The sequence below is a fragment of the Protopterus annectens genome, chromosome 6.part0, assembly GCF_019279795.1.
Source record: "Protopterus annectens isolate FY-2018-M chromosome 6.part0, PAN1.0, whole genome shotgun sequence".
Taxonomy (NCBI): domain Eukaryota; kingdom Metazoa; phylum Chordata; order Ceratodontiformes; family Protopteridae; genus Protopterus; species Protopterus annectens.
The window spans coordinates 629319760-629336964 of record NC_056737.1 but is presented as its reverse complement, the minus strand read 5'-3'; the positions used below and the strand labels follow the sequence as shown (position 1 = coordinate 629336964).

At 44.6% G+C, this 17205-nt stretch overlaps 1 protein-coding gene across 1 annotated transcript in view; it reads left to right on the top strand.

The window, feature by feature from the left end:
• Positions 1-17205, top strand: part of NIN (ninein) — a gene marked incomplete in the record, with an annotated part of 1258852 nt that overhangs the window by 746167 nt on the left and 495480 nt on the right. Inside the window, 1 exon segment of the mRNA XM_044074306.1 lies at positions 15826-15936. Within this exon segment, the coding sequence (XP_043930241.1) occupies positions 15826-15936 (111 nt within the window).

Below are 17205 nucleotides of genomic sequence, written 5' to 3'. Positions count from 1 at the left end.
CAGGCTTGATGGACATTGTCCTAAGGAACAACTTTTTGGTCCATCAAGGAGAGTTTTTTCAACAAACCCAGGGAGTTGCAATGGGTGCAGCCTGTGCACCCACATTTGCCAATCTAGTCCTCGCCAACTGGGAGGAAAAGTTTGTATTTGAATCCGAATATTTCAAATTTTGTAAGTTGTATAAAAGGTTCCTTGATGACATTATTATTCTTTGGACTGGTGATCATGGTAAACTTGAAGAATTTATTTTATATATAGGAGAGACAACAGATTTTTTGAAATTCACACATACCACATCTAATACAAATATTGCTTACCTAGACATAGAAATTATTAAAAACTCGAATTCTATAGAAACTAGAGTGCATAGGAAAGATACGTACGTCAATTCCTTCCTACATTTTCAAAGTGGACACCCCAACCATTGTAAAAGAAACTTGGTGAAGGGACAGTTCGTCAGAGGGTCTAGAATGACCAGCACTGACCATGAATTCAACAAAGAATGTGATAGATTAGAACGAATGTTCCTGGATAGAGGATATCCTAAGGAATTCATCATGGAACATAGGACGGAGGTGTCCAAAGCTAGAAGTGGAAGGTTCAAACCCATATTAGGTCTTAAAGAAGAAACACAAAACCCTTACAAAAATATTCCAGAAAAGAAAGATAATTACCAACAAGCACTCATACTTGAATATAATGCTCTTAACAGTAAAGTAAAAGACTTGTTTCAAAATGAATGGGGAAAGTTTAAAGCCTTTACAGATTTGGATGGATTACTTGATTTCAACCCAAAGGTGGTGTTTAAGAACTCAACTAATATAAAAAAAATTATTAGAAAAAGGGAACTTAAGATATAAAGGTGAAAGGGGGTAATCCTGGAAAAATAGGTACATACAAATGCGGAAAATGCAGACAATGTGAATATATAACCAACCAAGAAAAAATTTACTTGGACAGTAGAAATATTTGGTTATATAGTAAAGGATATTTTAACTGTGAGTCTAAGGGATTGGTATACCTTGCAATTTGTAAGGAATGTTCTTCTTACTATGTGGGTACCTTGAAAAAGAGGATTTATGAACATACCTATGAAATCAAAAAATGCAAGGAAACCAATGCCCTTTTTAAGCACTCACTTGTCTGCAAGGAATATAAATACAGATTTTTTGTGTTAGACCAAGTTAAAAATGATATAAGAGGGGGTCCCTGGGAGGAAAATATTGGTTTCAAAGAATTGTGGTGGCAACTGGCCCTGGAAGCCAATAGACCCCCAGGCTTAAATGAAAATATTTCCATTCTACCACTTTTAAAGTTAAAGGCTGCTAAAATATAATCTTACAAACTATAATAAATAAGGTCAGTAGATGGCAGTATTCTACTGCAAACTGGAAAAAAGTAAGGTTATTTTAGATTACACTTTTTGAACTGTTAAAATAAATATAAAAACCTTTGAATGATATTATACAATTTTAACAAACTAACAAATGAACTTAAATGTTTTTTAAATAACAAATTTTTATTTTAAGTAAATATTTTAGATAGTGGAACTTCTTAAATAGAATGAATGTGAATGTAACATCCAGTACGTGATACAATGTTGAAATTAATTTGGATTCTCATTCTAATTGGAAGTGAAACATGATTGGTTAATAATAATACAACTTTGTATAAAATGCTTTGATTTTAAGAATGGTATTTTATCTGATGAAGTCTTTTGGACGAAAACGCAATACTGAATAAAGCGTTCATTTTGGAATTATAAGTGGATTTCGTGCATTGAATTCTCCCACTGCTTTTTTCTTTTTTGGTATTTGTAATTGGGTCTACTATATAATTTATTTTTGTTTTTTTGTCAGCAGTGTGTGTGTGCCTGTTTGTGTTTAACTGCCTATGAGAAATGTATGAAGTCTGTAGCATGGGACCAGCTTTAGATTCAGAATCCCAGACATTTTTCTGCATTTATATACTAGCAGGATGGGCTGCAGCTGCATACGTACATGATAGCAGAAATAGTACATCTTGGTTCATGGACAAGCTTTACTGAGTTTGTTGTAAATAAATCGCATGTTAAGTTGTCAATCTCGCCTTCATTCTTGCTTGATGGGTTCGGAGCCGATCCCTCGGCTCCGACTCGGCACTTGCTAAGCTCGAGAGTCGCTTTTACCAGCTCGAGGCAGCCCCATATCCCATGATGCAAGGCGGTAAGTACCCAGATCTCGTTTGCCGCTTCGCTTATGAGGTCCTCCTTTTACCAGCTCCTGGTAAGTGATTTACTGCTTTGATAGTTTAGCCCCTTTTTACTAAAAACCCTTTAAATTTTAGTTTTAAGTTAATTTTAAAGATTTTCTGACAGAAAATTACCTGTCTCTTCTTATTTTTTTTAGTCAAACTTTACCCATCCCATCCCCCCCCTGTTAGGGTGTGTGTGTGTGTTTTTCTACTTATACCTTTTTGGTATATTTAATTTAATTTAATACTTTGACTGGTGTGTGTGTGTGTTGTGTTACACCATGTCAAAAGAGAGGGTCTCAGGCTTTAAGAAGTGTGACTCGTGCTGTCAGAAGATGTCTCTGACAGACGGTCACACTTCTTGCCTGTATTGCCTGGGGTCTCTTCACCTGCAGGACTCCTGTGCTATATGTCATTCCTTCAGCCAGAGAGTCCTGCAGGAAAGAAGAAACAAACTAATACTTAGGGGCCTTCTTAAGCCGGAGGGCTCTCCGGCTAAGTCGGCTCCATCCAAAACTGCCAAATCTTCCAAGGCCCAGGCTTCTGTGTCAAAGCCTGCGGCCTCGGCTCCGACTCGTTCTGAGTCGAGATCGGCTCCGGCTGGAGCCGATTCTGGCTTAACTAAGCCTTCGGCACCGATGGCTATCGGTGCCGATTCTGCATCGACCACTTCGGTGTCGGCTCCGATCGGTTCCGACCACCATGTGGCACAGGCATCGGTGTCTGCTCCGATCGGCTCCGACACCGTTACTTTTGTGGCTGTATCGGCTCCGGCTGGAGCCGATGCATCGAGGCTACCTGTCGGCTCCGATAAGTTGTCTGCTCCGACAGGGTCTATAGTTTCATCGGTTCCGATGGCTCCTTCCAGGAAGAGGTCGAGGTCTCCTTCCTTGGAGCCGATACTTTCGGCTCCGGCTTCACCTCTCCTTTCGGAACGGAGCCATCGGAGCCGATCTTCAAGGTCATCCAGGCTTTCTGACCATGACTTAGAGAGAGTGGTCAGTAGATTACTTAAGTCGCAGGCACTGGCCCAAATGTTACATAGTCCGTCTCAACAGACGACTATTGGTCCACACCCCGTTACAGTTCCTCCTTCAACTCTACCCCAGAGCTTGGAGTTGGAGTCTTCGGGAATGGTTACTGCTACGGCTGGAGGACAGATACCCCCTTCTGTTCCTTCAGCCTCTACTCTTATCTCCTCTTCAAGACCTTCCTTAGAGGGATTCGGTGGCCGGTCTTCCATGGTCTCCTCCGAGGGGGTGAGTGGCATCAGACCCTTGTCCGAACCCGCTCTTCCCCTTGGAGCCTCGGCCTTGGTGAGCTCGGCTCCGACATCTGCCTCGGAGACTTCCCTTTCGGTGGTCCCTGGAGTTCCTAGTTCTTCGGAACGGGTTCTCTCGGACCTGCCTGGGAGGCGAGCATTCGAGGTGATGAAGAGTGTGCTGGCCACTGGTATCAGTCAGCAGTCTGTTCCCTTAGCTCCTCCCTCTATTGTGCCTGTTGACATCTCTGCCACTTCTCTTGCTACAGGACCCAGAGATCCTCCGCCTCAGGTTTCCCCATTGGGAATTTCCCCTCTTCCGAGGATTCTCCTGATGTGTCGGGAGAGCCTCCTAGGAAGAGGACTTGTAAGAGGAAACATGTAGACTGCCCCGAGTCTATCACTTCAGATACTGACTTTGATGAGTCAGAGGGATCCCGTAGATCCCCTCTGAGGATGTCTCCTTCTCAGACATCCTAGAACTCCTTAAACAGAGGGGAACTGGCCCACCAACAATCCCTCTGAGGATGAGTCAGTATACCTAGAGGCGTTTGGATCTCGGCCCTCCACCTCCTGGGTGTCTCCGCCTTCGACCCCTTATGCAGGTTATTGCCCGAAAGGCATGGGCAGCTCCTGACTCTGTAGAGCCAGTCCCTAGGAGGCCTTCAAAATTTATCACTGCCCCGTGTGACAAGCAATTCCTCACTAAGGGTGTCCCCGCTGATGCCATGGTGGTGGCTGCTGCCACCAAGAAGGAACTTGCAGATCCTTCCGTACCCGTCCATCCTCCTAATAAGGACTCTAGGACCATGGATAGGTACGGTAAGCGGATGTTTTCCTCAGCGACCTTTGCTATGCGTTCACTGAATTACCTATGTCACTTCACCAGACTCCAAAAGGATATCCTTAAGGAGCTGGGTGAAGTAGTACAGGATCCTACAGCTGCAGGGGCTCAAGAAAAAATTGCTTCGCAGCTAGGAACCCTTAATTCCATTGCAAACTCCTCCATGCGGCTAATATCATATGCTGCTGATGGAGCGAGTAGAGCCGCAGGTACAGGTGTGGCTCTTAGACGCCAAGCCTGGATGCGGCTATGTGACTTTGCAGATCCCTTTAAGGCGTCCTTCACAAATTCTCCCTTTGATGGGTCAGCCTTGTTTGGCCCTCAGGTGAAGGAAACTTTGACCAGGTGCGAGCAGGACGGCAAGACTCTTTCTGCTGTAGGAGTCCGTTTTTCCACCCCTTCTAGACCTTACCCCAAAGGACAGAAAGGTGGCAAAATGTGGTTCCACAAATCCCAAGGAGTCACGCCGGATTCACGTGGTCAGTTTACCCCTAGAGGCAGAGGGGTAACAACAACAGACGCCGCTCTAGAGGCAGAGGGGTCCAAAACCAGGGAAACAGAGAGCCTCTCTCTGACAAGCCCTTTCGGCATCCCTGAGATGTTGCCCGGCTGTCCCTCCTTGGAGGCAGTCGGGGGAAGATTATCACTGTACCCAGAAGCCTGGCATTCCCTCACTCAAGACAGATGGGTACAGTCGATCATATCCAAGGGTTACATAATTCCTTTCGAGGAAAGTCCTTTCCCTCAAATTCCCTTCCAGATGTACCACCCGGTCTAAGGGAAATTGCAGAGTTAGAAGTCTCAAAACTACTGCAAAAAGAGCCATTCAGCCAGTTACAACAGACCATTCAGAGCCGGAATCTACTCAAGGTTCTTTTGGTCCCCAAAAGACGGGAGACTGGAGACCAATATTGGATCTCAGCAGACTCAACAAGTCTGTGAGGAAGACAAGATTCCGAATGGTCACTCTTCAGTCAATTCTGCCCTTCTTACAGAAGGACAACTGGATGTGCTCAATAGATCTTCAGGATGCGTACTATCACATCAAAATTCACAGACGCTCCAGGAGATTTCTCCGCTTTCGGCTGGGGTCCAGTCATTTCCAGTTCAGAGCCCTGCCCTTTGGTCTCACTACAGCCCCCAGAGTGTTCACCAAATGCATGGCAGTGGTCACGGCTCACCTGAGACGTCAAGGATTCCAGGTGTTTCCGTATCTCGACGACTGGCTCCTGTCAGCCACCACCAGGCATCAGCTTATACAAGCCAGGGATTACACAATAAATCTTTGTTCTCATTTGGGCATCTCGATCAACTTCGAAAAGTCATCCTTATCGCCCTGCCAGTCTATTACCTTCATAGGCGCAAGCTTAAGCACTGTTCGGATGTCAGCTACCCTTACAGATCAAAGAGTTTCAGACATTCAGAGTCATGTCAGGATCATTCTGGCCAACAAGAAAGTACAGGCCAGAATGGTTCTAAAGGTATTAGGCCTCATGGCTGCGGCCATTACTCTTCTTCCCCTGGCTCGATTCTACATGCGCCTTCTTCAGTGGATTCTGTTCACACAGTGGTCGTACCAACAACTTCCTATGCGTCACCAGATTCTGGTGACACAGACTTGCAAAGATCATCTTGCTTGGTGGATCACATCTCCTCAGGTTCACCAAGGCAGGTACTTTGTACCCCCATCCCCGATAGCCACTGTCACCACGGATGCCTCCCTGATTGGGTGGGGGGGTCATTATCAGGGCAGGATGGTTCATGGGACGTGGCAGCCGTTCGAGTACCATCTGCACATAAATGTCCTGGAGATGAGAGCAGTGCTTTTAACATTGCAAGCCCTCAACGACTTTCTTCCCGTAGGGACAATTGCAGTCCACACAGACAACATGTCTGTAGTTTGGTATATCAACAAACAGGGCGGAACCAAGTCCTACCCCTTGTGTTGAGAAGCTCTCAGACTATGGCAATGGGCGATCTCCTCTCATCGGTTTCTGGTAGCAACGCATATCCCTGGGAAAACCAACATTGTAGCGGACAGATTGAGCAGAGCTATTCTCATGCCTCACGAGTGGTCTCTCAAGCAATCTGTAGCGGAAGATATATTTCTGGAATGGGGTCGTCCATGTTGCGATCTTTTTGCTACTCCCCAAAACAGCAAATGTCCAGACTTCTTCTGTCTCTTCCCTCTACCAGGCCATCCCCCCAGAGACGCTCTGACCCAGGATTGGCCCCAGGGACTTCTTTATGCCTTCCCTCCATTTCCTCTGATCCCTCAAGTTATCCAGAAAGCTACCGTTTTGAGAGCCAAATTGATTCTCATTGCCCCTTACTGGCCTCGACAAGTTTGGTTCCCGTTCCTCCATCATCACCTTTTGGTGCAGCCGTGGCATCTGGACCCAGTGCCAGATCTTCTGATTCACCAATCGGGTCAGCTGCACCGGTCTATCCCTTCTCTCAACCTCACAGCATGGTTGCTCCACTTCCTTCCTTAGCCAGGCTTCCTTTGATCTCTAACCCAGTTAGAGACATCATAGTAACCGTTAAAATCCTCTACCAGGAGGATTTATACAAGCAAATGGAAACGTTTCTCTTATTGGGCTAAGGCCAAGAATATTGATCCTTTCACTGCCCCTGTTCAGGCAGTCCTGGACTTCTTAGCAGAGATTTTTCATGCAGGCTCCTCTTCTTCCACAGTCAGAGTTCAATTGGCTGCTATCTCCAACTTTCATGTCGGGTAGCAGATCATAATATTATGTCCCATAGGCTCTGCAGGGCCTTCTTGAAAGGAATTTTCCTACTAAAGCCTCCAATCAGGAATCCTCCTCCTCAGTGGGATCTAAATTTAGTGCTGACATCCTTGATTCTTCCCATTCGAGCCAGCTGTTTCTTGTTCCCTGAAATTTCTTTCTTGGAAAACTTTATTCCTAGTGGCTATTACATCGGCCAGGAGGGTGTCTGAACTTCATGCTCTATCGGTTCGACCCCCCTATTTGGTTTTTCACAAAGACAGAGTATCTTTGAGAACTAATCCGACCTTTTTGCCTAAGGTCGCTTCAAAGACCAATTTGAATCAATCCATTGATCTCCCTGTATTTTTCCCAAACTATTCAGACAGAGCTGAACAAAACTACATTATCTTGATGTCCACCGTCAACTTAGGTATTATTTGGACAGAACAAGAAAATTTAGAAAATCTGATCAACTTTTTGTTTCCTATGTGGATAATAAAAAAGGCCTTCCTGTTTCTAAAGTGACCTTGTCCAGATGGCTTTCTTCGGTCATCTCTGAAATTTATCTGCTCAGGGGAAAACAGCTGTGCTCAAAACCTAAAGCACATTCAACTAGGAGCTTAGCTACTTCTACAGCCTTTCAAGCTAGACTTCCTTTAGACACTATTTGTGCAGCGCCACTTGGGCCACTCCTCACACTTTTGTTTCCCATTACAAATTGGACTTGGCCTCCAGGGACAGAGCCAGTTTTGGCTCTACAGTCCTCAAGAGTCTGTTCCATTGAGCCACCCAGGATAGAGGTGCTAGGACGGTCCCATCAAGCAAGAATGAAGGCGAGATTGACAACTTAACATTAAGAAGTTATGTACCTACCATAACGTTCCATGTTAGTTGTCTTCTCTCGCCTTCTTTCTTGCGACCCTCCCTCCTTCCCCCTGGCCTGGACAGACCTTGTTATAAGAAATTATTATGCTGAAGACCATTCAGACCTGGTCCTTCTTCCATCCTGTAAGTTTTCTTTCTTCCTTTGGGAAGTGTTTTATGCTTGGTGCTTTTGCCCTTTGTCATCAAATGAGATCTGGGTACTTACCGCCTTGCATCATGGGATATGGGGCTGCCTCGAGCTGGTAAAAGTGACTCTCGAGCTTAGCAAGTGCCGAGTCGGAGCCGAGGGATCGGCTCCGAACCCATCAAGCAAGAAAGAAGGCGAGAGAAGACAACTAACATGGAACGTTATGGTAGGTACATAACTTCTTATTTTACAACCTTAGCTGTGGGTCCAGGTTCACTGCTAGATACTACCTGACAGCTTTTTAACCCAAGTTCTTTGGAATTTTTAAGGATTTCATCTGCAGAAAGTGAATGTATGGGGAATGCACTGGAAATGTGGGAGTGTTCAGGGTTGTAGCACCGTAGAGCGTTCTTTCCCAGAGGTACACTGAACTCGGTGGTGATATAAGTAGCAGAGGTTCAGGCAGCAGAAGCCCCCCTGCAAGAATATTGATGGCATTATACTGAGTTTTGCGATGACCTGTATTTGTCAATTACACTGTTTTTTTATCTAGTGGGACTTCGAATTGCACGTTATACTTATAGGTAGCTGTTTAGCTTGTATTAACAGTACCACTGGTATTCAAAGTCATTTCTGTCTAAAATATTTTGTTGCTGCAGAAAGTAACTCATATCACTGACATATTCATCGCTTTATTGAATAAATGGAAAATGGCAAAAAGGCAAAAGCTGGAACAGGATAATAGTCATTGCAGGGAAGCTTTTCTGCCTATCCTGAGAAGCACCGTTTCTAATGGCTGAATCATGAGATTTTAGAGATGCCATACTGTTGGCAAAGGATTTTCTTTTTTTTTTTACCTACCAGCATCTGTCCTCCCACTTGTAATCACACAGTGACATCTGTGAAGGACAATTCACATGCTTCTTTAGGCAAGTCTGCTAGTACTCTGCATTACCCCCTTTGACTGATCCCAAAGTCTCCAGCAGATAGCTACTAGGCAATGTAAAAGCACTGACCCTCGTTGTCTTTCACTGCAGAAGTAGAGCTTGGCATCTAATTGCTCAACTGTGGGCATGAACATGTAACACACAATATCTCTGTCATTGTGTTCAAGATAGGCCATTTGGTGTTGAAGCTGCCAGCATTGCTTGTGGGAGATTTTTTAAGGTTTACTATCACATTGTCGATCACACTACCTGTGATCAGCCAATGTGTGAAACTCAGGTAGCAGAACCAGAAGTGCGATTATGGCATTGTCTAACCTTACAATAGCGAACATTCGCTATAGCAAGGTACAACAATGTAGTGCAGATCGCACTATAGTGGGGATCGGGAAATGTACCCTTTCCTCAGTGTAGTGCAGTCTTGGAGTTTGTATATATAAGTGGGGGGTGCAGGGGGGCTTGCCTCCCTGCAAAAACTGTTTGACTTCACTGAAATGCTCAGTTCGGCATTTACAGTGTTTGGTGTTCTGATTTCCGAAAATTATGTTCAGATATCTGTACACGCGAACATTTTTTAACTATCGATATTGACTGCAATGACACTGCAATCTGAAGTGGTCAGTCTGAGAGAAATGTGTGGTTAAGTGGTTTACTCAGAATTCCTTATGCAAATGCAGTTTTTTTAGACTTGAATTAGGGTAGCTAAATGCTGCTTATTTTTATTCATTGATTTTTTTATGAATACATGAATTTAGACTATGCTTCCATCATAGAGAGTTTTAATATTGACAAAAGTGTACAATTTCTTTAACAGGGAACAGTTGATGTTCTTTGTGTTTCACTGTTGCAGTCATCACCTGTGGATTATCCCTGCTGTGGTAGCCCTCGGCCAGCCCGAATACCAGAGTCAATGTTTTTCTGCATCGGCTGCTAACGCCTGTAGTCTGATGTCAAGTTGTCAGTGCTATAAATCAAGGCAGCCGACGCCATTACACCAGTCTTTCTTGCCATGGAGCCCATAGCAGAAGTGGTTCACAAGTGTGCTGGTCGGTTGCTACCAGAGTTTGAGTTGCAGCTGAAAACGTCTAAAGCTAAGTTCCCCATTGGGGATCCTTTTTTCCTGCACTAACCGATGTCTGAAAAATTCAACAATTGTCACGCCTGTGGAAAGCAGATCCCACACCGAGACTTCCATTCATACTGCGTCACTTGTTTAGGCCCAGACCATGATGTCCCCCGTTGCCAGTTCTGTGCCCTCTTTAACGCGAGAACCATTCACCGTAGAGCTCTTATTGTAGACAGGTATTTTCATCTTCGTCTTTGCATTCCGAAATGGTGTCCGTCAGCCAAAAATCCATGGACATTCCGAAAAAGCGCAAAGATAAAGATAGATCACACAAGACTAAGCCTTCCGATGACTCTACCACTAAGCAAGTCATCAGTTCTCCGGAATTCATTGAGGCCCTTTCACAACCCCTGATGCCCAATTTGATATCTACGCAGGCCTCTACCGAGACCCTTTCAGATTCTGATATGCCGCTGAAATCCTCTTCGTTTTCCAAATGTTTGGCTGTGTCTGCCTCGGTTGGGTCCTGAGCCGCAACACAGGCGCCGGCTTCCGAGGAGGCCTTTCGCACTACTGAATCTAGACAAAAAATGATGTCTTCTCATCTGACTACTCTTTCTCTCAGACCGTTGGATACTCTTAGGCCTAGAAGCCAGGCTACTCCTAGAAAATCTGCCTCTAGCCACCATCTTGCACCTGCTCCACCACCCCAAGCACAAATGCTTAAAATGGTGGAGGATCTTATCTCCCTTATCAGGGCAGTCAGGCCACAACTCCTAAAAGGAAAAGACACCCTTCTCCTGAATTTATGACAGAACAGGATTCTGAAGAATCTGATTATTCAGATTTTGAAGAACCACAACCTCTGACTTCTTATGAGGATTCAGATGCAGAGGTATCCATTCCTTCTGCCTCCCGACCAGAAGACCTTTCCTTTGGGGAAACCCTTCACACCCTCAGGGAACATTTCCATTGGGAATCTCAGGATTTCCCCCCAGTCTAAGAAAAGACTTGGAGAGTTTCTGGACCTGCCCCAGCACCTACCCCTGCCCACCCCCCTATTTTAGAAGTGGTGGATGATGTTTTCCATGAATCCAGCTTAACCCCTGATGCCCTCCCACCTGCTCCCAGTAAACCCGACAGGTAATACAGAGTGCTGGATTCTCACATGGGTAAAAAAGTATACACCTCTGCAACCTTAGCTCTCAAAGCACTCAACTGTCAGTTCCATATGTTAAAATATCAACAACACACTTTGGAGCTATTCAAACAAAAGATTTCAACCTTTCCTGACTGTGCCAATTCGAAGGAGTTAGCAGATTTACTGCACTCTACTTGTCAAGTGGCCAAACACTCATTACACTGTGGATATGACACCCTAGAAGCCACAAGCAGGGGAGCAGTGTCAGGATCTGTCATTAGGAGATATGCATTCTTGAAGCAACAACTTCTCCCTGATCATGTCAAGTCTAAATTAATTGGTGCACCCCTGGATAAGGACTGCTTGTTTGGAATAAAAGCTTAAAAAGATGGAAGACAAAGCAAATTCTATGCAAAAGCAAAATATTTCTTTCAGGTTCAACCTCCCAGGTTCAGCAGGAACTTTCCCTCTAAGCACTGGTCCTTCCCTGCATCTAGCAGACAGGGCCAAGGTAAGCCCCACAGGGACAGACCACCCAGGGGTAGCAGAGAACCAAACAGTGGACCACTTCCACCCCAAAGGCAGGGAGTTCTAAGCCACCCTTCTGTGGAAAAAACTCTCAATGACTCCCTCTACCCCAGCTGCCCTCCTTTCACTCACGAAAAGCTAGGAGGAAGGCTCTCCCTCTGCAAAAAAAAATGGCTTTCTCTAACAAAGGAACAGTGGGTCTTGAAGATCATTTTTCAGGGATACAAATTATTTTTCAACTCCCAATTCCAAGAGGGTACCCAGACTTGACTCCAAATCAGTGAGCAGAGGCATTGAAACAGGTCCAAACTCTCATATCCCAGGGCCCCCTCTGCACTGGCTCCAGGAGCAGAATCTTTTCCTGTCCCCTCAGATCAAACAGGCAAAGGCTTTTATTCCAGACTATTCCTTGTTCCCAGAAAAGAGGGCACTTGATGCCCCATCCTGGATCTATCCATTCTGAACACCTCCCTGGCTGTCCCCAAATTCAAAATGCTATCTTTGCAGCAGCCGCTGCCTATGCTGACAAAAAATGCCTGGCTAGTGACCCTAGACCTAAAAGATGCATACCTCCACATCCCCATCAGGGAATTGTGCAGGAAATTCCTGCACTTCAGAGCAGGCTTTCAATATTTTCAGTTCTCTGTACTACCCTTTAACTTATCTATGGCACTCAAAGTATTCACCAAATGCTTAGCTCCAGCCATAGCATTTTTCAGACAGAGAAATATACAGATTTACCCTTATCTGGATGACTGCCTCATTCAGGCAGATTGCAAAGAAAAGCTGCTCCAGGACCTTCTGTTTGTCAGAACCCTCTTAATTTCCCTAGGGTTCACCATCAACGAGAATAAATCAAAGCAAACACCCTCCAGGAAGATCATTTTCTTGGGAGCACTGCTAGACACAGCATCCCAAATAGCCTTCCTATCCCCAAGAAAAGCAGAGCTTCCTGTCTCTTTACTTTACCCAGCTGGCTTCCAGAAGTCACCTCACTGTGAGGAAATTCCTGCAAGCATTGGGGTACATGGCATCTTGCATCATTCTAATTCCCCTTGCCAGGCTTCACATGAGGAAACTTCAGTGGTATCTAAATAACCTTTGGTGTCAGCACTTTCAGCTTCTAGAGACCTCTCTCCCTCTGGTACCCTGTATAAAGGCCGAGTTTCTCTGGTGGGCAGGGGCTTGTGCCAAAAATAAGGGTCTTCCCTTAATCCTCTGCCCTACCGGGCAGACAATCACCACCAACGGCTCAGACATTGCTTGGGGCGCTTACCTATCAGGCAGGTGCATTCAAGGTCCTTGGGATGCCCAGCACCTTCCCTTACACATCAGTCAGAAGGAAATGATGGCAGTACAAAAGGCTCTGACATCCTTCAAACCCCATATCTGGCCAGGGGTTTTCCTTATCAAAACAGACAACACCACAGTAATGTGGTACATCATCAGACAGGGAGGGACTCAGTCTTACCCTCTGTGCAGCCTAGCCACGAACCTCTGGCTGACAGCCTCCTCCATGGGATTACACCTAATTGCCCAATACCTACCAGGGATCAATAACACCCTGGCAGACCACCAAAGCAGAAACTTACTGGCCCCCCACGAATGGCAGCTCTTTTTGCAAGTCATTCAGGAGTGGGGAACTCCGGAGGTGAATCTCTTTGCTTCGCACCTCAACCACCAGCTGAAAAAATTCTTTACCAGGGAGTATCACCACCTAGTGTGGAAGGTGGATGCCTTGACCTTCCCCTGGAACTCCCTCTGTGTACGCATTCCCTCCTCTGCCTCTTATTCCCAAGGTACTGATGAAGATAAGGGAGGAGAGACCCAAGGCCATCCTCCTTGCTCCAGACTGGCCCAGACAGCATTGGTACCCCTTACTGTGCAGCCTGACATTACAGCCTCCCAGGCAGCTTCCCCTGATCTCATACCTCTTGACCCAGGTGGGGGGGATGCTGCACCCAGACTTGCAGATCCTAACTGTCAGCATGGCTAATACTTTAAAAACAAACAGGTCCCAGACATTATCACAGAGGCCAGAAGGGCCAGCACCAGAAAATCTTATGCAGGGAAATAGAAAAGATTCTGCTCTTGGAGCCAGCTCAGAGGGGGCAGTACCTCATAACCTTCCATCCCTCTTATCCTGGACTACCTAGCTGAGTTACTCACTAGTGGCCTCTCCTTCTCTTTTATTAAAATCACAGCTAAGCTGGCCTAGTGGTAAATTGCTGTAACTGTGGTGTATGTCATCCGGGTTCAATACTGAGTATGGCTGATTGTTTTCATGCCTCAATCATTTCATCTCATTTCGATACAGACCAGCCCCTCCTCTCACATCCTTTGATTAAACAATTCCTCAGAGGGGCTTCTAATATCAGATCTCACAGAAGGCTACCCACACCAGCCTGGGACTAGAATTATGTTTTAGAAAAACTAACCTTATCACCATTCGAACCTACTGCTTCAGCAGAATGGAGATACCTCTCCTAGAAGACTACTTTCCTACTAGCTATCACCTCAGCCAGAAGGGTTTCAGAACTTCAGGCACTCATGGCCGTTGAGCCCTTTATCGTTTTCCATGCAGACAGGGTCTGCCTGAGAACTAACCCCTTCTTTATGCCCAAGGTGGTAACTGATGTGACCCTCAACCAAGCATACATCTACCCATCTTCTTTCCTAACACTCAAAACAAGGGGGAAAGAATTCTGCACTCACTAGACATGCACAGACAGCTCAGGTACTACCTGGACCATACTAAACCCTTCAGAAAAACAGACCAGCTTCTTATCAGCTTTGCCCCAGTAGCAGAGGGGAAGCCCGTTTTCAAGCAAACCATTTCCAAATGGATATCATACTGTATCCATTTCTGCTACAGACTACATGGGAAACCACCCCCTAAGTGTATTCATACCCATTCCACTAGGTCAGCCTCCACTTCCACAGCATTCCTCAGAGGAGTTCCCACCAGGGACATCTTGGAAGCTGCCACCTGGACCTCTGTCCATACCTTTACAAAGCATTACCACCTGCCTCATTTCTCTAAGGCTAGGGCTGGGTTTGCCTCTGCAGTTTTGTAGGTCATGCTGACCCATGCCTAGGTCTTTCTCTAATCCTTCCACCCCTCTCCTCACCTTTGGAATCCTCCCACATATGATGACTGCAACAGTGAAACACGAATAACATAGTACAGTTGTGTACACTTTACCATAAATGTAGATGTTCAAGTGCATTCACTATTGCAGTCCTGGTCTCCCTCCCTCCTCCCCCCTTATATCCTCTTTCCTTAGGGGGACATAAGCTTTTTATGGGGGCTTTTAGCCACCAGGACCACTTTACCATATTTCCTTGTGCTTCTAACGGGTTAGGGCAAGAAAAACTGATGTAATGGCATCGGCTGTCTTGCTGTATAGCACTGACAACCTGATGTCAGATTACAGGCGCAGAAAAACATTGACTCTGGTATTCGGGCTGGCTGAGGGCTACCACAGCAGGGGTAACCCACAGGTGATGACTGCAACAGTGAATGCACTCAAACATCTACATTTATGGTAAGTGTACACAACTGTACTTAAAAATGATATCAGCTTGTTTGTGTAAAACCTTGATGAAGTTAAGTGAAATCAGCTTTAATGGTTACAGTACTGAGAAACTGTGTTGACCAGAGACAGATTTTACTTTGCATTTATTGATTTGTGAATATATGTTGGAAGAAGACCATTTAATTGTGTACACACATAAAATCCCTTTAGCTGGCCTCTGATGCTGTCCCTGTGGGAGGACTAAAGATGCCTTATTGAAGTTTATAAGAACAAGAACACTTGTCCATCTATCTGCAACAAGGCATCTTTTTCCTCCCACAGGAATGTTATCAGAGAGAGAGAGAGACAGAGTGTGGACTAATCATCTGTACTCTGTTTCTTATTAGTCCTGTCACCTTCTGAGCCACAGGTGGGATACCAGACTTTTGGATTATCTCTGTTTTCTAAACGAATACTTAGGTAGGTTGGGTAATAACCACTATAATGTGACATGCTGTATACAACAGTATTTTTTCTTTTTAACCAGGAAAGCAGCAGACTTGAAAAAGAACTGTTGGAGAATGCTGAAAAGTTAGCAGAGTATGAGAGTCTGGTTACGAATCTACAAGGTAACCTGGAGAACATTTTGAAGGAGAAGGTAAGAGTTATGAATTGGCAAGAAGGTTGTGGAAAGTAATCATGTGACCATAATGGAATAATTATTGTTCAGTACACATCAGTGGCAAGGGAAGGGCTTCATTACAGGTAGACTCTTTAAAGGTCCCTATTTCTTGCACACTTTTTTGTGCATGCATACTTAAGAGAATCTGCTTTAAAATCACTAGGAAGTGGTATCAGAATATGTTAGTATGTACAGTAAGGTCTAAAATGAGTAGATGTCTTGTTTATAAAAATACATTTTTAACTAACTCAAATCTTTTCAAAAGGAAAAAAAAGATTACGAACCTTTCAGTTTAGTCATCTTTTAGTTTAGTGTACTGGAGCTAACTAACCACCTCTTTTCTGCCATTACTCTTACCAGCAGTATTTATTTAAATGCTTACATTTTATTGACCAGGTTAGTCCCATTTTAGAAATGACCCAAGGTGATATTCATTACTAACTTAGGTAACTGGCCATTATATTGGGGAGATCCCCTACCTGCTCATTAGTGTCATTACTAAAATGTGAATCGTAGCACCCAATGTGGGGATATTTATCCCACAGTCATCAAACCTTACCAGCTTCACAAACATTATTTGCTGAATTTACTTACTGCACACAAGTACTTCTTCTTCCCCAGACATAGGATGGAAGGTTATGTGATCTCTCACATAGCATGTGTGTGGTGTTAATGAGGACTCAGACTGTGCTCGACTTAGATGTTCTATGTTCCCCTTATCACCAATCTTAAAATTAACTTTGCATTTCAGTACATGAATCCTGCTGGCTGTGGAACAGTTTACTTACTTTTAATTTTGGGGAGAAAAAAGCTAAATATATGCTGCATAAGGTTTACTATCAAAATGTCACACTGACATTGGGTGAGTTATCAGATTTCTGAATCAGAATATCAGAAATCAAATTATAGAATAAACAAAAGACCAAAGCAGGGTATTTCAAAAAAGTCAACATCTCAAAAATGTTGACTTTATCGAAAATACCAACAGCAATGAACGTTTTTGCAGGGGGGCAAGTCCCTCTGCACCCCCACACCCCCTGCTTCTTATATATACAAACTCCGAGATCGCACTACAGTGAGGGAAAGGGTACATTTCCCGATCCCCACTAGAGCGATCTGCATTCAAAATGTTGAAATTCACAACAGCGAATGATAGAGAGCATTTACTGTTATGCATTTCAACATTTAGTTTTTCATTATTTCCTAATGTCAAATTAGGGATTCGGACTTACAAAACTCGAACGA